Consider the following 25,987-nt stretch of genomic DNA (forward strand, 5'->3'; position numbering starts at 1 on the left):
TGGCGCGAAGGTGCGCGAGTCGGCCCTCACGCAGGGGCAGCAGGAAACAATAGAGGCCGCGCGCGCAGAGCGAGCGCTTGTAGCCTCCCCGCCCCTCCCGCAGCGCTCGACCCCGGGATCCCCCCGGCTCGCCTGCCCGCCATGGCCGACAAGGAAGGTAAGGGTGCCGGGGCCGCCCCGGGAGGGCGGGGGGTGCCGGGCTGGCGCCGCGGCCTCGACAGGGCCTAGCAGTGAAGGCAAGCCCGACTCTTGAGTGCTGTCCCCACCATCGAAGGCGTGAGGAGAAATCGCCCCGCGGGGCGGGCTAACGGCGCGCCAGTTCCTCCGACACGGAGGCCGGTGGCCGCGATGTGGAGCTGGTGGGGGGGCCCCGGCGGGTGTTTGGGCCCTCCCCGCGCTGGCTGTCGGCCTGCCCGCCTCTCGCGTTCTGCGTGCGCTGTTCCCTACCCCGGGGGCCGGTGCGCGGGCCTCCGCGCGGGTTCCGTCGATTCAGCGGGAACGCGAGCGTGCTCCCGAGGCCCGGCGCCCGCGCCCGAACAGCTAACGGGAGTGACGCGCCCCGCTAGCCCGAGAGTGATTGCCGGCCCGCGAGGTGGAGAGGGGTGCAGGTCGCTCCGCCACGGGGACGTTTAGACATATCTGCTCCATTTCAGAATCTTGACTTAATAAGCAGTGCCGGTAGCTTTGGAAGCGTTGGCTCGGTTTCCATTTGTGTTCGCTAACTTAATTTGTTTTTTAACTTTTTAGCAGCCTTTGATGACGCAGTAGAGGAACGTGTGATCAACGAAGAGTACAAAATATGGAAAAAGAACACCCCTTTTCTTTACGATTTGGTGATGACCCATGCTCTGGAGTGGCCTAGCCTAACTGCACAGTGGCTTCCAGATGTAACCAGGTGATGTGAAACTCTTGAACGTTATCTTGTGTCCTCCTCAGCGTTGATTTCTCACGTTGATTTTTCCCTGTCTTCCCCCAGTCACCCGAAGAGGGCACGTAGTGATAACCTATGGGTGATGTTTTTCCCTAGGCCAGAAAATAAGACAAAATGTAAAAATAGTTTTGCAATGTACCTGATAAGAGAAAACTTGTTTTCTTTTCCTGATAACGAATTGAATAGCCTGTTATAATTACAGTTGGGAAATAATGTAAAATGTGTCAGTTTTCAAAAAAAGCTGTGATTTCAGTTCTTTCAGCAAAATTGAATTGTAGGTAGTAGCTGGTTAATATAAAGAGGTATATGACATGGTACCTGCCTTCAAGGAGCACAAGTGTAATTGAGGCCCATGTAAACTAATAATTACAGTAACCTATGCTAAAAGCAGTTTTACAGAGATACTTAGGATATTTAGAACTAAGAACTGAAGATGGGGTGGTTTGGGGGTTTTATATAAGGGAATTATGTATAGTGAGAGAGAAATCACATGTAGGGAAGGTCTTAAATGTGAGAAGCTTACCTCTAAGAAGGTAAAATAGTACTTAATTTACTTTCCATTTGTTTAGTCTGCTAGGTGCTACAAATTAGGGTGTGCAAGTTTAGATGGACACCTTCCCTGCCTTGATTTCTTGTGTATATAGTATGGTAGATTACCACCCCTCTTATTTGTAGGGAGTATGGCCAAAGATCCCCAGTGGGTGTCTGAAACCACGGATGGTACTGAACTCTGTTATGTTTCTGTAATACATAATTGTGATAAAGCTTAATTTATAAATTAGAAACGGTAAAAGATTAATAGAACAATGGTTATATAGCTTTGTGCAGGGGGCAGTATCGTAGCCAATGAGGTTTATCCGAGGCACGATTATTGCTAATAAAACAATGGTTATAACAACATACCATAATAAAAGCTGAGTGTGATCTCTTGCTGTCAAAATGTTTCACTGTAGTCACCCTTCAGGTAATATTGTTGAGAAAATGCCTGTGTGATGAAATAAAGTGAGGTGAATGACATGGGCATTGTGATGAAGTATTAAGCTACTTATTTACCTGATAAATCAGAAGGGAGATCATTTACTTCTGGAGGGCATCGTGGTTGACTGTGGGTAACTGAAACCATGGATGGGGGTTTTCTACTGTATTACAGTAAAAAGTATCATAAAAGTAGCACAGTTAAAATGATCAAGGGAAGGAAAAATCACCTCAACTTAGGGTATCATGAAAGGCTTCCAGGAGAAAGTGACAATGCAAAGATGAAGGTGAATTTAAATAATTAAAGGTTTATCAAGACCAAAGTGCCTGTTGGAATAATGGGTTTTCTTTTATAAAATTGCTTCACCATTCAGAGTAACATTTAAAAATTATATTGTGTGCTAAATAACTAAATTCCTTCGAAATTCATCTCTTTCGAGTTCAAGATCTTGCAGAATATGGTTATTAGGCTATGTTTCAGCTCAACAAGTAATAGAAATTTTACTAATTACTTAAACAGGTTGCTACCTTTCACAGTGGCATTAAAAAATGAAGTAGAGTTGGAAGCTTTATCATGATCCATGTTCACCTATGGGTCATCAGAATTGCTTGAGCTCGAGGAGCCTGGGTGGCAGTCTGTTAAGTGGCTGACTCTTGGTTTCAGCTCAGGTGGTGGTCTCAGGGTCAGGAGATCGAGCCTGGCCCTCTGTACAGAAGACTCTCTTCTTCTACCCTCCCCACACACTCTATCCCTTGGGCTTGCACTCACTTGCACTCTCTCTTTTTTTTAAGAAAATATATTTATTTTATTTGAGTTCAGGTTAAGTGGAGTCATTTCTGTCAGGAGTTCTCAGTGATAGTCAAATCATTTAGAAACTGGTGGCAGGGGGGATCCCTGGGTGGCTCAGCGGTTTAGCACCTGCCTTTGGCCCAGGGCGCAACCCTGGAGTCCCAGGATCAAGTCCTACATCCCGCTCTCACGGCTCTCACGTCAGGCTCCCGGCATGGAGCCTGCTTCTCCCTCCTCCTGTGTCTCTGCGCCCCCCCCCCATCTATCATAAATAAATAAATCCTAAAAAAAATTACTCTTAAAAAAAAAGAAAAGAAAGAAAGAAACTGGTGGCAGGGATGCCTGGGTGGCTCAGTGGTTGAGCGTCTGCCTTTGGCTCGGCGAGATCCAGGATTGAGTCCTGCATTGGGCTCCCTAAGGGGAGCCTGCTTCTCCCTCTGTGTCTCTGCCTCTCTGTGTCTCTTATGAATAAATAAAATCTTTAAAAAAAAAAAACTGATGGCAGCGTATTTGATGAAAAATAGTTGAATGATGATTCCATGGTCATGAGCTACATCATACTGGATCAGTGGATCCCAAATATATTGGCCACCTACTAAGTCATTTGGGAGCCAGTATTTTTAAAAATCTTCCTATATAATGCTGTAATGATCTCAACCTAGAAAGCAGTGAATTAGACTAAATTCGCCAACTTTGAAATCTATCTTAGTAGTTTTCTCTTTTAGTGGAACTAGGTAAACCTTTTTGCAGGGTTTGACATTGGTCCAAATTCCTGTTCTTTATCTTCTGGTTTTTGTACCTTATACTTAATTAAGATTTATTTTTTTATTTTGAGGGAGAGATTCCTGTTGAGTGTGAAGCCCCATGCAAGGCTGAATCCCATGACCCATGAGGTAATGATCTGAGCAGAAATCACCAGTTGGATGCTTAACCAACTGAGCCACCCAGGCGCCCCAACGACTTTTATTTATTTGTTTGTGAGAGAGAGAGCTCATTTCATTTGCACGAACAGGGGGAAGGGGCAGAGGGAGAGGGAGAAGCGGACGCCCCGCTTAGCAGGGAGAGGATCCATCCCAGGACTCTGAGATCATGACCTGAGCCAAAGGCAGACGCTTAACCAACTGAGCCACCCAGACATTTCTCTAATTTGTTTTTTCTAAGATGAAGATTATTTAGAAACAGGCATACCTAATGTCAAGTGTTTAAATTTTTGTCTGTGGTAGTGACGGTAGTGGTATTCATATCTTTTTTTAAAAAAATACAATTACAATTCTATAACCTTCTTTGCTCATTTCCTCTGGTTCTTTGTTTAACCTTCTAAATGCAGGCATTCCCAGTTTTATATTGATGGCTCTCTTTCCTCTATTTTTCTATGTAGGATATAGATGTATATTGCCTCTGTACAGAGGAATTCCTATTGGTTATCTCTAGACCCAACCTCTGAGCTTTTCCTGAATTTACAGCTGCCTACTGGTATCTTCTTTGGAGTATCTGTTTTCCCCAACATCACATGTTCCAAACTGAGTATATTCTTTGCATAGAGGTACCACCCTAGCTTTCCCCTATCATTCCTATTTCTCTTTATTATACTTGACTTTGGTTTGATGTTTCCTAAGTTTTTCTCTTTTTTCCACTTGACAGTGCATAGATAACCCCAATGAATTCTATTTGGATAATATCTTTTCTAGAACAGAGGTTTTTTTTGTTTTTTTGTTTTGTTTTGTTTTGTTTTAATTCATGAGAGAGAGACTGAGAGAGAGAGTCAGAGACACAGGCAGAGGAAGAAGCAGGCTCCATCCAGGAAGCCCGATGTGGGACTCGATCCCGGGACTCCAGGATCACACCCTGGACCGAAGGCAGGCACTAAACCGCTGAGCCACCCAGGGATCCCCTAGAACAGAGGTTCTTAAACTTGAACATGAATCATAATCAGCTGGAGGGATTATAAGATGGATCATTGTGCCCCGAATCCCAAGTTCCTAATTTAGTATGTCTGGGATGAATCTGAAAATTTAATTTGCCTTTCTAGCTGAAGTTCCTAGATGATGCTAATGCTGTCGGTTCTGATACCACACTTGAAGAACCTCTGCTTTACACTGTTGGGTTAATTCTTCTGTGGTAATTCAGATGGTGCTAGATCCCTTAGAAATTTTCCATGATTGTTTGTTTTCCCTACAGTAGAGTTGTGAATGCCTTAAGATGGCATTCAGTATACTAGAATCTATTTTCTAGCCTTCTCTCTGACTTCATTTTCTCACATCCAAAGTCAGATTGAGGTGTCAGTTTTAGTACTGTTATGTGATCTTATTTAGGCAGGTTGCCTCATTTTCATAAACCTCAAATATATTCATCTTTAAGTGATACGTAGTTTGTAAAGTACTTAGGTATTTGACATTTTGTGGGCCTACCCTTGCTCAATTCCCTTTCCTTGGAATTCTCTTCCAGAGCCCTTGTCTCTTCTGGGTTTTATATCTCATTTTGACATCTGCCTCTTTCATGGATGCTTCTTTAATTCCAGAAGTAATCTTTCTTATCTAAATTCCCATCTTGTGTACCTTTAATGTATTTATTGGCTTATATTTTGTTATTTATGGACATGACTATCTAATTGCCCCGGTTTTTTGAGTGCACGAATCATGTCTTAATCATTTTTGTACTTCATAGTATTTGGTGTAGTTTGTCCACTGATTAGGCACTCAGTAAACATTTGAACATTTAGTTTACCTGACATTATTTTCTTTCCTCTAATAAGATTTTCTTCTCGAAACCTGGTTGTAATAGTGCTTTTTCCATACATGTGTATCACTGACTTCATTGTCTCTCTTAGTGTTAATAATTTGAATAGTGATCATATACTGCTATTACAGACCAGAAGGGAAAGACTTCAGCATTCATCGACTTGTCCTGGGAACACACACGTCGGATGAACAAAACCATCTTGTGATAGCCAGTGTGCAGCTCCCTAACGATGATGCTCAGTTTGATGCTTCACACTACGACAGTGAGAAAGGAGGTAGGAATCTTAAAAGTGAAAGAAGGAATGATGTATGGGTAGTATCTTTCATATCTTTGAATTTACTTGAAAAGGGCGTAAAGTTTGATAAATTAGTTTGTTAAGTTAGTAGTAATATTTTGAGCTCTGGAAAACCTGAGTTTGCAATACAGGTGCAAACTGAGATGTCAGAAGACATACTTAATGCATACTTGGTTCTATGTCTTTTCTAGAAACTTTCCTCTACTAAATTGGGGGGAAGGGTAGTTTCTAGAATTGAAAGAAGACAAAATCCACCATTTGTTCCTTTTTTTTTTTTTTTTTTTTTTTTTTTATGTAATCTCTACACCCAATGTACGGCTTGAACTCAACCCTGAGATCAAGAGTCATGTGCTCTTCTGACTGAGCCAGCCAGGTGCCCCTTTATTTTTGTTTATTTTTAAGATTTTATTTCTGAGTAATCTCTGTACCCAACATGGGGCTTGAACCTGAAACCCCAAGATGAAGAGTCATGTTCTCTACCAACTTAGCCAGCCAGGTGCCCCCAAAGTCCACCATTTATTATTGCTGTGCATGCATGCATGCTTTCTCAGCATGGGAGATAATTGCCCCTATGGGGGGTTAAAATTGGTTCTTGGAGAGGGGGTGTATGAGAACAATCTTAAGTCTTTAAATGTGGGAATCCCTGGGTGGCTCAGCATTTTGGTGCCTGCCTTCAGCCCAGGGTATGAAACTCTTTAAATGTATAAAGTGTAGGGAATCCCTGGGTGGTTCACGGGTTTGGTGTCTGCCTTCCGTCCAGTGCGTGATCCTGGAGTCCCAGGATCGAGTCCCATATTGGGCTTGGAAGCATGGAACCTGCTTCTCCCTCTGCCTGTGTCTCTGCTTCTCTCTCTCTGATCTCTCATGAATAAATAAAATCTTTAAAAAAAATAAATGTATAAAGCACAGATAATGTGTATACACAGGATATCTGTAGTATTAAAATTTCATCAAGACTGTCAGAAATGAGGGATCCCTGGGTGGCGCAGTGGTTTGGCGCCTGCCTTTGGCTCAGGGCGCGATCCTGGAGACCCGGGATCGAATCCCATATCGGGCTCCCGGTGCATGGAGCCTGCTTCTCCCTCTGCCTGTGTCTCTGCCTCTCTCTCTCTCTCTGTGACTATCATAAATAAATAAATTTAAAAAAAAAAAAAGACTGTCAGAAATGATGTCTTACAAAGTTTTTTTTTTTAATGATTAATAGAAGATTTATTTAAACAATAATACATAGAGTTATCATCATTGCCAGACTTAATATGAAATGTTCAATCTTCGATCCAATTTTCCTTCCTGGATAAGTTTTTCTTTCCTATCTCTGTCAGTTTTGAAAACATAAAACCAGAAGAAGAGGGGCCCAATTCCAAACAGAGCTCCTAGAAGTGAGGTCTTGGGAGTGGGCCTAAAATTGGGATAGATGTTTGCTGATCTGCATAGGTCCAACGAATTAAGGCAGGATCCTCGATGAGCCCCCGGTGGCTGGGGTCGTTGTACTGAAGCAGGTACTCCCGTTTAAGTCAGGATCTTATGGCCAACCGCTCGGCTTGCACCCTCCGGGCTTCCGGAGAGACGTCATACTCGGCTGGGTCGAGGGTAGCGGGCAGGGTAGCCAGAGACGACGGCTAGTACTTGGGGGCTGACATCTTGGCAACCCTTACAAAGTTTTTTAGAGGGAGAAAAAAGATTGAGAAACACTGGGTTAAATTACCCTTTCCATTTTGAAGTGGTAGAAATGACTTAAACGTGGTGCATAGTATGTATATAAAAATTAAATGAGCCATTTAATTATATCCTATTTTTAGGAGATAACCTAAGGGCTTAACTATTGATGAAATATTTAACTCTTTCTCTCTTAATAGAAGTAGAAATGGGTGAATTACCTATTTGTTGTTCAGAGACACAGAGAGATAGGCAGAGGGAGAAGCAGGCTCCATGCAGGGAGTCCAATGTGGGACTCAATCCCAGGACCCTGGGATCATGCCCTGACCCAAAGACACACTCAACTGCTGAGCCACCCAGGCATCCCCCATTCTTTTTTTTTTTTTTTTTAATTTTTATTTTATTTTTATTTATTTATGATAGTCACAGAGAGAGAGAGAGAGGCACAGAGACATAGGCAGAGGGAGAAGCAGGCTCCATGCACCGGGAGCCCGATGTGGGATTCGATCCTGGGTCTCCAGGATCGCGCCCTGGGCCAAAGGCAGGCGCCAAACCGCTGCGCCACCCAGGGATCCCCCCCCATTCTTTTATCTAAGTTCTTTTGAGCTCCAGTTACTTGCCAGGATTGTGTATACAGTTAATCTTTTGATCACTCCATATTTGCCTTAGGGTAATACAGAATGCAAAGTAAGTTCTAAAGATAAAGGTCCACAGACATGATTTTGTGTCACCTAACTGTGTGTGATAAAATTATTGGGAAGTTATTCTCTGGGTGAGCATTAGTGTAGGGCAGGGACCCTGAACTTAAGGATCCAAAGACTTAGGTTTGATAGCCTGTTACGCCACTCTCCGTGTGGTTTTGGATAAATCATTTAACCTCTCTGAGCATCAATTTCCTTTCTATTAAATGAAGATAAATAGGATTTTTGGTTGTTTAGTGACAAAGCAAATACTCTGGTAATAAGTTTTTTTTTTTTTTTTAAGATTTTATTTATTTATTCATGATAGAGAGAGAGGCACAGGCAGAGGAAGAAGCAGGCTCCATGCCGGGAGCCCGACGCGGAACTCAATCCCGGGACTCCAGGATCGTGCCCTGGGCCAAAGGCAGGTGCTAAACCACTGAGCCACCCAGGGATCCCCTAAGTTTTTTTTTTTTAATCGAAACAAATAGGGGCTCAGTCAATTAAGCATCTGTCAGGCTCAGTTCGTGATCCCAGGGACCTGGCATCAAGCCCCACATCCAGCTCCCTGCTCAGTGGGGAGCCTGCTTTTCTCTCTCACCTCCCTACCTCCTACCGATGGTTTTTCTTGCTATCTCTCTCAAAAAAATAAATAAAAATCTTTAAAAAAAAAAAAATAGAAAACTATGGCCCCCTGCCACTACCATAAGCCTTTCTCTCTCTCTCTCTCTCTCTCTATATATATATATATATATATATATATATATCTGTTAAATTGTTTTCTGAATGATTTATCTATCTATACCATTTTTTCGCTTACTCGTTCAACATTTATGTTGAGTACTGGGGATATAGCATTGAAGTGCTTTTCTGGCCTGATGAATCTTGGACATCTTTTTGTCTTAAGATGTATCTCCTTTTGATGGTTGTATACTATGTCAAAATTAACCACCCCTTCTTTGACATTTAAGTGGTTTCGAATTTTCTGTCTTGAAAAACAGTTCTTGGGGCACCTAGATGGCTCAGTAGTTGAGCCTCTGCCTTTGGCTCGGTTGTGATCCTGAGGGCCTGAGATCAAGTCCCGCATCCGGTTTCCCACAGGGACCAGCTTCTCCCTCTGCCTATGTCTCTGCCTCTCTCTGTATCTCTCATGAATAAGTAAATTTTTTTTAAGATTTTTATTTATTTATTCATGAGAGACATAGAGGCAGAGACACAGGCAGAGGTAGAAGCAGGCTTCATGCAGGGAGCCTGACGTGGGACTTGATCCCAGGTCCCCAGATCCACCCCGGGCATAAGGCGGCGCTAAACTGCTGAGCCACTGGGGCTGCCCGAATAAGTAAAATCTTAAAAAAAAAAAAAAAAAAGAAATGAATAACAGTTCTTCTATCATTTGTCTTGCATAGTTTTGTTCTAGAATAATTTTCTCTAAGTTGAATGCTGATCAAAGGGCAAAACATTTTCAGGTAAAATTAATACTGCTAAGTTGCCCTCCAGAAAAAATTCCCAATCCTGCAAGTGGTTAGCAATTGTTTTAAAACACTGTTTGCGGGGATCCCTGGGTGGCTCAGCGGTTTGGCACCTGCCTTTGGCCCAGGGCGCGATCCTGGAGACCCGGGATTGAGTCCCACGTTGGGCTCCTGCTTGGAGCCTGCTTCTCCCTCCTCCTGTGTCTCTGCATATCTCTCTCTCTCTCTCTCTCTCTCTCTCTCTCTGTATATCATAAATAAATAAATATTTAAAATAAAAAAATAAAACGCTGTTTGCTGGGTGTGCCTGAGTAGCTTAGTCCGTTAAGCTTAAGCAGGACTCTTGATGTCAGCTCAGGTCTTTTTTTTTTTTTTTTTTTTTTTTTTAAGATTTTATTTATTCATGAGAAACAGAGAGGAAGAGACACAGGCAGAGGGAGAAGCAGGCTCCATGCAGGAAGCCTGACATGGGACTCAATCCTGGATCTACAGGATCAGGCCCTGGGCTGAAGGCAGCGCTAAATGGCTGAGCCACCCGGGCTGCCCTCATCTCAGGTCTTGATGTCAGAGTTGTCGAGTTCAAGCTCTATGTTGGGTTCCATGCTGGGCATGGAGCCTACTTTAAAAAAAAAAAAAAAGGTATCACTTGTTGGCAAATTGTTTTCTTTCCTGGTTGATGGGAGTGGTGTTTCCTAACATATATGCTCCTCTTTTTCTGGTAATTGAATTTTTTGAACAGCATCTAACCAATTTTTGCTTTATCCCCCTTAATGCCTAGTTATAGAGGAACAATTAAAATGCCAGTAATAATGCGTGATTTATTTGTACCACTATCACCCAATTTAATTCTCATAGGGAAACTGATATTCAGTAGTTTCTTAATTTGCCCTGAGGTTATACAGCTTATCTCCCATTTCTCTCTTTCTCTTCCTTTTACTCACTTCCCTTCCTCTTCCCCCCACCCATCATCTTCAGATCATTGGATAGAGTTGGTGCCTTCTGAATGGTCTTAACAATGAAAGAAGTAGATAACAGCCTAATGTCTCTGGGGGTGGTTGTTAGATTGCTTGCTAGTTTGTCTTGCTCTCAAAATGTCCTGGACTCTTAATTTGAACTAGGTAATTAGTTACCATCTGCTTGACTCCATTTGGTTTTTGGTAATTGATGGCAGCTTCAAAAGATCATTGAACTTTCCAAGTGAAAACTAAAAACTGAATTTGTCCTGTTTTGACATTAAAAAGAATTTGTGTGTTTATATTAGGGTCAGCCTGGCTATAGTCACATTTTAAGTCCTTGTGAAATAGATTAGGTGTAACATTTTACTTATGACTCTGTTACTGAGATCTTCCAATATCAAGTTTATTTTTAGCAATTTATCTGGAGACTATTTTTTTAAAGCTCTTCAGTCTTTTGTCTGAATTGTATAAAATAAACCTATTAAATCATGAGATAATTGAGTATTGTTAGAGCTTACTCTTTTTACTAAAGAGATGTTTATGGCTCATAGAGTGGCCTTGAGATAGAAATCAATGCTGGTGGGATGCCTGGATGGCTCAGTCGATAAGCATCTGCTTTTGGCTCAGGGCGTAATCCTGGAGTCCTGGGATAGAGTCCCATATTGAGCTTCCTGTGTAGAGCCTGCTCCTCCCTCTGCCTAGGTCTCTGCCTCTCTCTCTGTGTCTCTCATGAATAAATAAAATCTTTAAAAAAAAAATTTTTTTTTTTAAATCAATGCTGGGGGCACCTGGGTGGATCAGTCAGTCATGATCCCAGAGTTCCGAGATCGAGTCCCACATTGGGCTCCCTGCTCAACAGGGAGTCTGCTTCTCCCTCTGCTCCTCACCCCACTTGTGCTATCTTGCTCTTTCTCTCAAATAAATTAAAATCTTTTAAAGAAAAAAAAATCAGCGCTGGTTACCTAGTTTTGGTGGCGGGCAGGTATTGGTTGGGAGGGACATGATAGTACCTTCTGAGAAAGTGGAGATGTTCTATGTTTTGATCTGGGTGTTGGTTTTCCTGGTGTATATGTTTGTTTGTTTTAAAGATTTATTTATTCATGAGCGAGACAGAGAGGCAGAGACATAGGCAGAGGGAGAAGCAGGCTCCTTGAAGGGAGCCCAGTGTGGGACTCAATCCCGGATCCTGTGATCACACCCTGAACTGAAGGCAGATGCTCAACCGCTAAGCCACCCAGGCGTCCCCCTGATGTATATATACATTTGTAAAAATTTGTCAAGCTAGGTGCTTTGAATACATTATAGCTCAAGCCCCCCCCCCCAAGTTTTCTTAATACTTTCATAAGGAGGGAAGCAAACAAAATAGGAATACAACAGGACCTTGATAGTCATTTAATTAATTTATTGTGCATTGATACCTCATTTTTTTTTTTTTTTAAGATTTTATGTACTTGAGGGGGATCCCTGGGTGGCGCAGCGGTTTGGCGCCTGCCTTTGGCCCGGGGCGCGATCCTGGAGGCCCGGGATCGAGTCCCACGTCAGGCTCCCGGTGCATGGAGCCTGCTTCTCCCTCTGCCTGTGTCTCTGCCTCTCTCTCTCTCTGTGACTATCATAAATAAATAAAAATTACCAAAAAAAAAAAAAAAAAGATTTTATGTACTTGAGAGTGAGTATAAGCAGGGAGGAGGGGCGGAGAGAGAGGGAGAAGCAGACTCCCTGCTGGGCGGGGGGCCCAGTAGAGGGCCGCTGCAGGGCCCACGTGGGACTCTGCCGGGTTCAATACCATGACCCTGAGATCACAACCTTAGCCTAAGGCAGATGCACAACCAACTGAGCCAATACCCAGGCACCCCAATACCTCAGTTTTTCCTATTTCAGATTTGGCTTTTCGTAGATCAACTTCAACTTGGGAACCTAATTATTTTTTAAATAGATAAATCTTTATTTTCAATAAAACTCCATTGTGAATCCTCTAAACTGACTTATTACTGTATTTGAACTGCAGTTAGGGAGACCCTCTGCTTAGTTTGTATCAAATACCAAGATACCGCACATTATGTAATTAATACCCTTGCTCTGTGGGCTCAGTGCCAGCTGTTGCTCTTCCCTTGTTACTGGGATATCATGCTTTTTTGTCATGGTCATCTGTAGTTATATTTTATCTCTCTGTGTTTGGACTGAAAGTTCCTTGCAATCACGTATCTTATGTCTTATTTTTTTTACATTGTAGATGGTTGTAGTCTAGAGTTCTGGGGGAAATTTAATGGTTTTTTTTCTCCTTTAGAGTCTATTTTGAGTTTTTATTTTTAGATATTTAGCCTGTATGAAACATTTGCATTTCAACTTTTATTTTTTTATTTTTTTTATTTACGATAGTCATACAAAGAGAGAGAGGCAGAGACACAGGCAGAGGGAGAAGCAGGCTCCATGCACCGGGAGCCTGACGTGGGATTCGATCCCGGGTCTCCAGGATCACGCCCTGGGCCAAAGGCAGGCGCCAAACCGCTGCGCCACCCAGGGATCCCAGGCATTTCAACTTTTAAAAGTTACTTGGAAATTGAAAGTTGCCTAATCTGCCAGCCATATTACCCATCCATGTCCTTGCTTTTTTTTTTTTTTTTTTTTTTAATTTATGATAGTCACACACACACAGAGAGAGAGAGGCAGAGACACAGGCAGAGGGAGAAGCAGGCTCCATGCACCGGGAGCCCGACGTGGGATTCGATCCCGGGTCTCCAGGATCGCGCCCCGGGCCAAAGGCAGGCGCCAAACCACTGCGCCACCCAGGGATCCCTGTCCTTGCTTTTTTTAAAAGATTTTTGTCCTTCGAAGTGTAACACTTGTATAACAGTGTTGTTGATAGCATTTTCATTTACAAGTTTCTGTCCCAACTTTCCTTAATAGAGAAAGATATTTGAGACTCCGAAATTGAAGACCTTCCCCAAATCACAAAATTCTAATAAGTGGCAATCAGGGCAAGGTCCGACTCTTATATCTTGTCATGCTGCCTTCTGTAATTATTTGACTAATCATTAACCACCTTTGTTTATATGTTGCTTTGCCAAGATTTACATAATCACAAATTATATTGTTACACATTTTATAATGGTACTTGGGAGAATTAAGTGCATACAGTAGTCAAATGTGAATAAATATTTTTATCTAGTCCTTGCCTGCCTGGTTTATTTCAACTAAGAAATACATGTTGGCATGTATAAGTGGGAGGTTAAGGAAATCGGAACTACCTGTTGTGGCTCTGTTTTTCCTCACTGTACTAAGATAAATGGTAGAGGGAATAGACAATAGTGTGATGTTATTTCAGGAAGGTTATTCCAAACCTCAGCTTCAAATAAATGGTGTAAAGGGTTCTCTTTAGTACCTGGCACACTGTATACTTTAAAATTCATTAAAGCAGTAACTTAGAGGGCGTGTGAGCGACATAGAGGGTTGAGCATCCAAATCTTGGTTTTGGCTCAGGTCCTAATCCTCAGGGGTCTTGGAATTGGGCCCTATGGGGCCCTGTGTTGGGCTTAGTGAGGAGTCTGACGCCTGGGTGGCTCAGTGGTTGATCTGCCTTTGGCTCAGGACATGATCCCAGGGTCCAGGAATCAAGTCCCACATTGGCCTCCCTGCCTGGAGCCTGCTTCTCTCTCTGCCTATGTCTCTGCCTCTCTCTGTGTCTCTCTCATGAATAAATAAATAATTTTTTTAAAAAATCTGAAAACTGCTTATTGAGAATCTTCTTTTGAAGTGGAATTGATAGTGTTCCTTATTCTTAGATAGCAGGATAAGATTTATTATTTATATAATTATCTAGAATTGGTATGGCTGAAAGAGTCTAGGAATCAGAAAAAAATGAGAATTCGCATTACGTTCAGCCATAGTCCTATCACTGGGAACAAATTAATGTAGGTACTCCACAAATTTTTTTTCTTGGCAAAAATTTTTGGGGATGTTATCTGTGTTCCTTTCCCTACTCTATGTAGTGTTGTGGTAAAAATCAAACGAAATAAGAGGTATGAAAACACTTTATACTACTAACACATGTATAAATTACTTCAGTATTCTAGTTTGCTGATAAAAAGCCTTGCTTGTGTCATAATTTAAGTGACAGCGTAGCTCTTACTTTGTCCTCATTTACAATTTCTTATCTACAGAATTTGGAGGTTTTGGCTCAGTTAGTGGAAAAATTGAAATAGAAATCAAAATCAACCATGAAGGAGAAGTGAACCGGGCACGTTATATGCCCCAGAACCCTTGCATCATTGCAACAAAGACTCCATCCAGTGATGTTCTTGTTTTTGACTATACAAAACATCCTTCCAAACCAGGTACCTGCCCTCTTCAGTTCAAATAAAGATAATGAGTCACTCTGGGAATACATCCCTCTGCTCAATCTGAGTTTAATTGCTTGTTATTTGTATATTTTAACATCTTGTGATATATACTGGTATGTGTGGGTATCCTTCCTCTGTTCTTTGTATCTATGTTAAAACCAAAAATGCTTTTTTTTTTTTAACACAGAACAGAATGATATGGTGTGTTTTAAGTACTATATATTTGATCATAATAGGTCTGTATTGCTATAAATATGAAGAGCTTTAGACTACTTCATCAAAATTCCGTTATGCTTTGTAGACGCAAAGAGGCAGTGGACTCTGGATAGTTTTTATATGTCTGTTACTTTGCAGACCCTTCTGGAGAGTGCAACCCAGACTTGCGTCTCCGTGGACATCAGAAGGAAGGCTATGGACTTTCTTGGAACCCAAATCTCAGTGGGCACTTACTTAGTGCTTCAGATGACCACGTGGGTATCCTTCCCATTTTGAAGCAAATCTGGGCTGGTTATCAGTTGGTTTCTTTTCTGGGGTATGTGGGGAAGTGAGAATCTTCCATTTATATAATAGTTAATTTTACATTTAAGACCATCTGCCTCTGGGACATCAGTGCTGTTCCAAAGGAAGGAAAAGTTGTGGATGCGAAGACCATCTTTACAGGGCATACAGCAGTAGTAGAAGATGTTTCCTGGCATCTGCTTCATGAGTCTCTGTTTGGGTCAGTTGCTGATGATCAGAAACTTATGATGTGAGTAGAAACCATGTTCTAATTTTTTCCATGTTGTCTTAAGTTTTATATTGTTACCCATTTCAAGCTTTTCTCCCATTTTTCCTTTTTTTTAAAGCTGGGATACGCGTTCAAACAATACTTCCAAACCAAGCCACTCAGTTGATGCTCACACTGCTGAAGTGAACTGCCTATCTTTCAATCCTTATAGTGAGTTCATTCTTGCCACAGGATCAGCCGACAAGGTTAGTTTGATTTATTTTAAGGAAAAAACAAAGGGTGAATTTTTCTTGCTTCCTTTGAATGCACAGATCTTTCAGTTACGGGTTTTTGTCTCATAAAAAATTATTGATTGTTATTGCTTTCTTTTTTCTTTTTTTTTTTTTTTTCTTTTTGTATATAGACTGTTGCCTTGTGGGATCTAAGAAATCTGAAACTTAAGTTGCATTCCTTTGAGTCACATAAGGATGAGATATTCCAGGTAAGAAACTAATGCTACAAACATTTATTTATCTGTCTACTTATTATAAAGGAAAACCTGGATGTGTGACTAGGCACACTAATGTTTTATCCCATTATTATTATTATCAGTAATGGAAATCTTCTACATAGCTGTGTTAATTTCTGTAGGTAGTAGGATTGTTATTTCTCTGTACTTCCTCAAACTGGTCATTGGCCCCTTATACTCTTGAGGTATTAAGAAAATCAGTGCTTGGATAATTTTATTCTAGTTCTTGACACTTGTCTCTTCCCTTATTTCCAGAACTTGCTAGGTCTATTGATTTTGCAGTTGAAGCCTAAAGTACTAGCTCTGTGTTTTCTGCCTCATCAGTTTAACCTCCTTTCTTAACATGCAAAAAGCTCTCTGACTCAATTCAAGAAATGTGGCACTATATTCAATGCTTATTGCCAGGACACAGTGAAGAATATGATATATAGATATATACTCTTTGCTATCAGAGAGCTTACAGATTTATAGCAAGGAGAGGCCCATTCAGATTCACCATAATAGAAGATTAAGTGTTAAGAACTTCAGGGTGGTCAAAGTTCATTTTGGTGTATGAGGATGACCTCTGAATTCAGCTCTAGGTGAGCCATACTCCTGTCACTTAACAGTTTTATATATAATACTGGGTTCCTAAGTACTTGAAAGAATAGATACTGTATATATTTTGTACTTTAGTTCTAAGGTCAGAATTGGATTACATTTGGCCAGAAGCCAGTATTTGTAAAACTAGATTAAGACCAGATCTTCAAAAATAGGGATCCCTGGATGGCTCAGCGATTTAGCGCCACCTTCAGTCCAGGGCCTGATCCTTGAGACCCAGGATCGAGTCCCACGTCGGGCTCCCTGCATGGAGCCTGCTTCTCCCTCTGCCTGTGTCTCTGCCTCTCTCTCTCTCTCTCTCTCTCTCTCTCTCTCTCTCTCTCTCTCTCTCTGTGTCTCCCATGGATAAATAAATAAAATCTTTAAAAAAAATTTTTTTAATATATATATGATGAAATAGAACAAAAGCTGACAGCCTTCATTTAGTGATAGGTTAACTACAAGAAATCATTTATCTAGATGTCAAGGGGTTTTGTGTTGTTGTTGTATTTTAATGTTCTTTTTAAAGAAAAAAAAAAGTAATCTCAACACCAAGACTGGGGCTTGAATTTACAATCCCAAAATCAAAGAGTTGCATGCTCCAACAACTGAGCCAATGAGGCGCCACCTCCAGCTGTCAGTTTTAATTATAATGCCTAAAATAGGGAGGGATCCCTGGGTGGCTCAGCAGTTCAGCGCCTGCCTTTGGCAAAGGGCCTGATCCTGCAGTAGTCCCAGAATTGAATCCTGCATCGGGCTCCCTGCATGGAGCCTACTTCTCCCTCTGCCTGTGTCTCTGCCTTTCTCTCTCTTTAAAATTTTTTTTTAATTTTTTTTGTTTTATTTATTTATGATAGGCACACAGTGAGAGAGAGAGAGGCAGAGACACCGGCAGAGGGAGAAGCAGGCTCCATACACCGGGAGCCTGACATGGGATTCGATCCCGGGTCTCCAGGATCGCGCCCTGGGCCAAAGGCAGGCGCCAAACCACTGCGCCACCCAGGGATCCCTGCCTTTCTCTCTCTTTGTCTCTCTCATGAATAAATAAAATCTTAAAAAAAAAAAAAAAGTCTAAAATACCTTGAATTCTTCTCTCTTATTTACAAAATTTTTTAAATTGTTAAATAAAATTTAGCTATTTTCCCCTCAATTTTCTAAATAACAACTTTTCTTCATTCTTCCTATAGGTTCAGTGGTCTCCTCACAATGAGACTATTTTGGCTTCCAGTGGTACTGATCGCAGACTGAATGTCTGGGATTTAAGGTAACTCTTGTATTGGTTACTCTTTGTGGAGTATTTTTATTTATGCTTTTCCAAATTAGTTACTCAGGATAAATCTATTTTTAACTTTAAAAATCTTTTTGTGCTAGTAAAATCGGAGAGGAACAATCCCCAGAAGATGCAGAAGATGGGCCACCAGAATTGTTGGTATGTTATTTGCACGTTGAGTAGTATTGAAATAATCTGTAATTTATTGCCATCTACCTGCTTTTCATGTCTTATTTTCCTTTCTCTTCCAGTTTATTCACGGTGGTCACACTGCCAAGATATCTGATTTCTCCTGGAATCCCAATGAACCTTGGGTGATTTGTTCTGTATCAGAAGATAATATCATGCAAGTGTGGCAAATGGTAAGTGGTGTCATTTATTTGGGGGACGTTAAATAAATGAGATGTAGTATCACTTCATATTTATCGGCTTTACAAATAGAGCTGGCATCTCTGGTTAGTTTACTCCTATGATTTTAGCATTTGCTGCACATTATCATTTTCAAGTGCCTGCTCATTGCTTTTAGCTGCTTATCGCACTGCTTATCTCAGACTTTAGGAAACCACACTTCTCTCCTCCTCCTCATTCCCCTTTTCTCCCGATTTTCCTGTTTCCTATATGGCTCCAGTGTAGTGTCTCGCCCCCACCCCCAGCGCATCCAACTTGAAAATTCAAGAGTTCTTCATTAATTTCTTTTTAAAGAATTTATTTATTTATTCATAGAGACAGAGAGAGAGGCAGAGGGAGGAGCAGGCTCCATGCAGGTAGCCCGATGTGGGACTCGATCCCAGGTCCCCAGGATCACACCCCAGGCTGTAGGCGGCGCCAAACCGCTACACCACCGGGGCTTGCCCGAGTTCTTCATTATTTATTCACCTCTAAGTCTAGTTTACTTAACAGATTTTACATTGTCTGCATTGTTTTTTGTATCTGTACTCACCTTACAGATAAACCACTTAAATACCCCACTTTCCTATTTCTACTCCACACCCTGATTTTTTGGTCATGTTCTCATTACTACTTGCTAGACTATTGCAATAGCCTCCTTGCTGGCCTCCTGCTTTCCTTGCTTTGCTAGCTGTTGAATCTTTGGGAATGATCATTCCTTTGATGTGGTTTGTGAACATGCCTAGCAGTTTCTTTTTTTTTTTTTTAAGATTTTATTTATTTATTCATGAGAGACCCACAGAGAGAGAGAGGCAGAGATGCACAGAAGCAGGCTCCAGGCAGGAAGCCCGATGTGGGGCTTGATCCTGGGACTCCGAGATCATACCCTGGGCCAAAGGCAAAACGCTCAACCACCCAGGCATCCCCCTAGCACAGTTTCTACCACAATGGCACAGAATCACATACTGCCATTTCTCCATGAAATGTTACTAGATTCCCAAAATACTCCTGCCCCTTTTACCCCAATTGGGAATTGATTACCCGTTTTTGAATTTCCCGAGTGCTTGGAATTTAATGAAGATATCTTTATTAAATTGTCTAATATATAGCAATATAAGAAACATTGGCCTTCTGGAGATGAATGGTGGTGATAGTTGCAGACAAGGTGAATGCCACTGAACTGAATGAACACTTAAAAATGATTAAGATGGCAAATTTTTATATATTTTTACCACAATTTTTTAATTGCATAACTTTTGAATGATCGTAGCCTGATCAATGAAAAGATTTGGAAAAAAAAGCTTTTGGTGTTTTAAAGTAGATGTAGAGGCAGGAATAAGCTCCAGGGGAAAATTTTTGGTTCAGTGTAAGGAAAAATACTTTAAATAATCAGAACTCTCTTGAAGAATAGCACTATTAATCAAAGTTAAAGAAATGAAAAGAAAGGGGATCCCTGAGTGGCTCACCGGTTTAGTGCTGCCTTCTGCCGGGGGCATGGTCCTGGAGTCCTGGGATCAAGTCCCGCATCGGGCTCCCTGGATGGAGCCTGCTTCTCCCTCTGCCTGTGTCTCTGCCTCTCTCTCTGTGTCACTCATAAATAATAAATAAATAAAATCTTGAAAAAAAGAAAAAGAAATGGAAAGAAAAAAAATGAGTTTTTGTGGCTTATGAGATTAACAAGTTACATAGTATATGTAACTTTGAAATGTTATATATCCAAAAGAAATATACTTCGTTTTCATAAGATATTCATGACATGAAGTAGGGAAAAAAGCAGATCGTAGGACAATAAATAGCATTTTATAATCCCTCATATTATTATAGCTAGCCTTGAACTTAGTTATATGTAATTATTTAGGAGGCTCTTTGCCATAAGATTGGTATATTTAGGGAGTTTTTGGATTTCTTCTTCTTTTTTTTTTTTTTTTAAGATTTTATTTATTTATTCATGAGATACACAGAGAGAGAGGCAGAGACACAGGCAGAAGGAGAAGCAGGCTGCATGCAGGGAACCCGACATGGGACTCGATCCTGGATCTCCAGGATCATGCTCTGGGCTGAAGGCAGCGCTAAACCGCTGAGCCACCCAGGCTGCCCTTTGGATTTCTTTATACCTTTCACTATTATGATTTGTAATAATAAGTACGTATTACACGTATAAACAGAAAATCTACCTCACCTTTTTCCTTGTAATATATGCATAGATAATTAATATAAAAAGTTAAGAGCTCTTTAAACATTTTTTAAGATTTTATTTATGCACACATGTGTGGGGTGGGGGGCAAAGGGAGAAAGAGAAGTGGACTCCCCACTGAGCAGGGAGACCAATGTCCTCAGATGGGCCTCAATCCCAGGACCCTGAGATCATATCCTGAGCCAAAGGCAGTCTTTTAACCAACTGAGCTACGCAGGTGCCACAAAAGTTAAGAGTTCTGATGGGAAGGTGATAATGTGCTGCCTTGGGATAGCCTGTCAATTAAACCTATTTTAGTTGCTGTGGAATGTTGCAGGAGATTGAACTACATCACCTTCAGGCCAGTTTGTTCTTTTGCTCCGTGTTTTTAGAATAGTGGTAAAAGAACAATAGAATTGTTAAACAAGTGACTATTCAGTCTTTGTCCAAGTTCCTAAAACCCTTAAGGTTGTCTAAGTGGTAGGAGTCTGTTTTTAAGGAGCCCCTTTTGGCCATACCTGAGTTCAAGCTAAGGAGGTAACTTTAGGGCCCCTGGAAGGCCTCAGGATGGGATTGGTCTCCTGAAAAAAACAGTTGGGAGAACTCTTCAGTCCTGCCCCCCCCCCCCCCGCCCCCTTCACAGAAGGTATTGAGCCGTAAAAACTCTTGAAAAGGCTCTCTTTAATCTCTTGATTCAATGAATTTATGGAGAGAGAGAAGCTCTGTATTCATCACCTTGCCCTGTGCATCACTGCCATTTTACTGTTTCCAAATTGGAAGCTATATAGTAAACTGGTAATAGTAAGTAAAGCCTTTTCATGATTCCGAGAGTCATTCCAGCAAATTATCAAACCTACACTGGCAGGGTGGGGGGTGGCCTGTTGAAACCCCTGAGTTTACATAGCCAAGTTGGACAGAAATGCATGGATAGTCTGGACACTCAGGGCTTGACACAGGCCTCTGAAGTGAGGATAACAGTCTTGTGGGACTAGACCCTTAAACCTGTGGAGTCTGACATTACTTTCAGGTGTAGTTAGTATCAGAGTTGAATTAAAATTTTAGATACCCAGTTGGGTGAAAAGGACACTGTCATCAAGAAACATTACACAGGGGATCCCTGGGTGGCGCAGCGGTTTGGCGCCTGCCTTTGGCCCAGGGCGCGATCCTGGAGACCCGGGATCGAATCCCACGTCGGGCTCCCGGTGCATGGAGCCTGCTTCTCTCTCTTCCTGTGTCTCTGCCTCTGTCTCTCTCTCTCTCCCTCTCCCTCTTCCTCTCTCTCTCTGTGTGACTATCATAAATAAATAAAAATTTAAAAAAAAAAACTTTTCTTAAAAAAAAAATTACACAGAAAAAAAAAGAAAAAAAATTACACGGTTTTATTCCTTCCTGTTCCTGCAGTCAGATCACAGGCTCTTTAAAGATAAGATTCTCCCATCCTTTGTAGCACATAGCACATAGCCTCGTGATTTGTGCACAGTAGATGGTAAGTAAGAACAGTTAACTCGGCCCAAGTAAAAGTATTTTCTCTATATTAAGATTATGCCTTTGGGTGCAAGTTTTTCATCAAATAACAGAAATAGAGTTTATGCTAGAGCAATTTTCTTTTTAAGATATTTATAAATTGAGTTTTGAAACATATGGTTGGGAGGGCTCTTAATGAATGCTTTCCCCCCAGTCTACTTTGTGGATTTGTCTGTTCTGGACATTTATTAGAAATGAAATTAATGCAATACATGACTAGCTTTTTGTTATTGCCATGTAACATTTTTATTCATTGGTCATTTGATGGACATTTGTGTTTGTTTTTACTTCTTTACTCTTGTGAATAATATCTAGTAGAAGGACACCTGAAGGTTAAGTATCAAGACAAATAGTAACCATACTTCAGTTTTGTGGGAATGTCCTAATCTAGTTGGCCTGTGGGCCAGCTGCCTGTTTTTACTGGAACACAGCCATCCATACCCATTCATTTTCAGATGGTCCATGGCTGCTTTCATACAGCAACTGCAGAGTTGAATAGTTGATACAGAGATTATGGCTCACAATCTGTCTCCCTGGCCTAGTCTGTTTTTGAAACTTTAACTTCAAGAATGATTCTTCATGTTTACTAAATACCCTTTTCTCTGTTTCTTGTTTTTGGGCAGGCAGAGAACATTTATAATGATGAAGACCCTGAAGGAAGCGTGGATCCAGAAGGACAAGGGTCCTAGATATGTCTGCACTTCTTGTGATTTTAGACTCCCCCTTTTTTTTTTTTTTTCCTCTCAACCCTGAGATTGATTTAACACTGGTTTTGAGACACAGACTTTGTTTGGCTATCCCTCTATGATAGGTTCCATCAACAATGTTATTAGCCCAAACAGAGGGTGTTTTCTAAATATTAACTGGGGGACTTGATTCACTAAAGCCACAGACTTATATTTAAATTTTCTTCAGGAATTTTCTAGTAACAAAGGTCTAAAGTAGCCACAGAAAGGGGAATATTGTGTGTGGTTATTTTTCTTCTTAGGCCATATCCCCAAGTTTTTCAGACTCCTTTAAGTAAAGGCTAAAGTGAGGAAGGAATAGAGCCAAGTGAGGTAGGTGTCTGAGCCATGAAGTATAAATACCACAAGATGTCGTTTTTATTCAGGAAATAGGGGAGATTCAAGTCATATAAATTCCTATTCTAAAAACTTCACACCTGACTTTCCAGGATGCACATTTTCCTATGTAGACCAGTCTCCTCTCAGTTTCTTCAGTTAAGTCAAAACTATGTGTTCCTCTTTCCCCATATATTTTTGCTTGTTAGTGTATTTCTTGAGCTGTTTTCATATTTCTTTCCTTTCTGTGAAATGGTTTTTTTAAAAAACTTGGGACCACCAAGTTGTAAAGATGTATGTTTTTACCTGACAGTTATACCACAGGTAGACTGTCCAGTTGAGTTGAGAAGAGTGAATTGATAGCTTGTATTTGTTTTTAAAATTAAATTAATCCTGGATAAGAGTTGCTTTTTTTTTTTTTTTTTTTTTTTTTTTAGGAGTTAGTCCTTGACCACTAGTTTGGTACCATCTCTATTTTGGGTGACCTGTTTCACCAGCAGGCCTGTTACTCTCCATGACTAACTGTGTAAGTGCTTATAATGGAATAAATTGCTTTTCTACGTAACCCCATGCCAGTGGGTTTTATTGGGTATATAACATTCGTCAAACACCTGTCTGGCTTCCTGAAGAGTTGTTCAGAGGGCAGTTATTGTGTATGGTCTTTGACTATCAAGAGCAGAATTAAATATGATAGATCCAGAACTATATAGAAAAGAGCTTTACTCCTTCCCAGGGAAAGTGCCAGACATAAAACACTGAACCAGAGATACATGGATTAGTCTTTGCTAATATAACATCTTTTTGAAATTTCTCTCCTTAGAGAACTACTTGGACTTTCAAAACTGTCAAAGGCAATGTGGCAGAGAGCATTTAAGGCAAACTTTAAATTGGGAAAAGGTGTTTGAACCTTTTCCCATAGAAGTTGAATCTCCCCAGTATGTTTTTCACTGGGGCCTGTATTTAGAGGTTACATATAATAGGCTCCTGATAAAAGCCTTTATCACCAAGTACCATAACCAAATAAAATGCCTGGTTTTTTGCCAGTCACTCTGACCCAAAATCATTTTCATGAAGCACAGTCTTTGGGAAAATCCTTAAACCTTTAGGTTCAAATCCAGATTGGTTTCTCTTTTCCAAGTCTGTAGTCCTAAAAGAGTGCAGTGAAAATTATCTCAACACAATTAGGAATAAGCCATATGAGCCCACACAGACTTAAACTTTGTAAAAGGATTCATTTTAAAGTCCAATGCTCATGGCACAAAAGAAATCAAATTGTAAATCATATAATGAAAATTGGCTGCCTTTTTGACCCTACCTGTGCTCCAAAAAAAAGATTTTTGTTTTGGGTCAACACAAGGCAAGATACATTCTTTACAACACTAAAGTGTGTCCATATATCCATCCTTTAGTCTGGGCATGTGGGGATTGCTGCCAGAGAACAGAATTTTCATTTTTCCATCTCTATGCACATGGAGATTGGTACCAGCAGCCTATGAAATAGACTCCACCTAAATCTGTGACTGATGATGTTCTGCCTCCAGCCAGCCTTTGAATCTTTTTAAACAAGTCAGCCAGTATTTGTAACTTTCCCAGGGTGAATTGCTTGCCAAGTCCCTGGCACTCCCTTCTCTGGAAAAAAGTATGTCCAAAGGGTACTTAGTGATCCTTTGCTAAGAAGTTTTTTGTTCTTGTTTCTGGGTTACAGATTCGGCCATATGTTTCTAAACAGCCCCTGTAAGGTTGAAAAAAGAAAAAAGAATAAGTTCATACTTTGTGCAACTTGAAACAATACAGTATAAAGTTTATCACAATGAACTTTTTCTTTTAACAAGTATTTTTCTTCTCTCTTAATAAAGGTTACTAGATTTTTTTTTTTTTTTTTTTTTTTTTTTTTTTTTTTAGATTTTATTTTTTTCATGAAAGACATAGGCAGAGGGAGAAACAGGCTCCCCACAGGGAACCAATGTGGGGATCCCAGGACCCGGGACCTCACCCTGAGCCAAAAGTAGACACCCTGAGCTGAAGGCAGATGCTCAACCACTGTGCCACCCAGGTGTCCCTATCACAGCGAACTTCTGAGGTTTGATTAGTGCTGGCTCAGTTGGGGAGAGATTGTTGGAATGTGGTTTACATATAATAAGGGATGCATTTCCCCTCACCAAATGCCTATTAGGGTGCCTCCTATCTGCAAAACAATGAATGGTAACCTATGTGGTGGTGATGGGAGGGACTAACTAGAGGTTTTCTCTGCCCAGGTTAAATCTTACATGGGTATTTTTTTTTCCTTTTCTTTTTTACATGGGTATTAATAATAACTAGGATTCTGTAGTTTGCTTTCTTAAGATGAGTTATTGCCCTTTCCCTATTGGACTTTTCCTCTGATCCACACAAAGGGGTTTAACATCATTTTCCTCAATTACAAGGTTCTCTAAGCTCCCCACAAAACAAATCAGTCATGCCTGGATAAAACACAGTTTAAAAACAATGCTAGTAAGTTAGGAAAAATATGTTATAATTGTTATTTGTGAGTTTGTATCCAAGACACAAGGTTAATGAAACTAAGAATAAAATTTATGGGCATCTGTCTAGTAATGCAACTTGATCCAGACCTTTTTTTATCCTTAGTTTCTTTATCCAAGAGAATCTAGGACTTTATAAGAATATAAGAACATTAGTATATAAAGAAATTAATGGATAGATGTATTGTTTCATATATTAACCAATAATATAGCCTGTCCCTCAGGCTATAAACAACACCCACTTGAGCCTTTTTATGACTTACAGATTAATTTAGCCTTTTGGCCTCTTTGTCATAGTCTGAATTAGGTAGCATAACTGCCTTCTCTGCTATTCTAAGGAAACTGTTTATGAATAGCAGATGGGGTAGGATAAGCCAAGGAAAAGGAATGTACAGAGGCCAGGTGTGTCAT

The 25,987-nt window shown here is 40.8% G+C and overlaps 2 protein-coding genes and 2 pseudogenes across 3 annotated transcripts in view; 2 read left to right on the forward strand and 2 right to left on the reverse strand.

Annotated features, from left to right (window-relative positions):
- Nucleotides 1-23,622, forward strand: RBBP4 (RB binding protein 4, chromatin remodeling factor). The gene is made up of 12 exons (XM_055331997.1): nt 1-157; nt 748-895; nt 5,564-5,709; nt 14,649-14,822; nt 15,183-15,298; nt 15,416-15,576; nt 15,674-15,800; nt 15,959-16,036; nt 17,830-17,906; nt 18,014-18,071; nt 18,164-18,274; nt 22,620-23,622. The coding sequence occupies exons 1-12, from the start codon at nt 142-144 to the stop codon at nt 22,683-22,685; spliced, it is 1,278 nt and encodes a 425-aa protein (XP_055187972.1). The 5' UTR covers nt 1-141; the 3' UTR covers nt 22,686-23,622.
- Nucleotides 1,748-1,830, forward strand: LOC129514341 (U4 spliceosomal RNA; annotated as a pseudogene).
- On the reverse strand, nt 6,919-7,370 carry LOC129513722 (NADH dehydrogenase [ubiquinone] 1 beta subcomplex subunit 4-like; annotated as a pseudogene).
- The window catches only part of SYNC (syncoilin, intermediate filament protein), a 19,530-nt gene continuing 16,962 nt past the window's right edge, over nt 23,420-25,987 (reverse strand). For both annotated transcript variants that reach the window (XM_055331996.1, XM_055331995.1), the window contains one exon: nt 23,420-24,789. In XM_055331996.1, coding sequence (XP_055187971.1) covers nt 24,714-24,789 — 76 coding nt within the window. In that variant the 3' untranslated portion in view covers nt 23,420-24,713. The remainder of the gene's footprint in view (nt 24,790-25,987) is intronic.

Source organism: Nyctereutes procyonoides, unplaced genomic scaffold, assembly GCF_905146905.1.
Source record: "Nyctereutes procyonoides isolate TBG_1078 unplaced genomic scaffold, NYPRO_anot_genome, whole genome shotgun sequence".
NCBI lineage: Eukaryota > Metazoa > Chordata > Mammalia > Carnivora > Canidae > Nyctereutes > Nyctereutes procyonoides.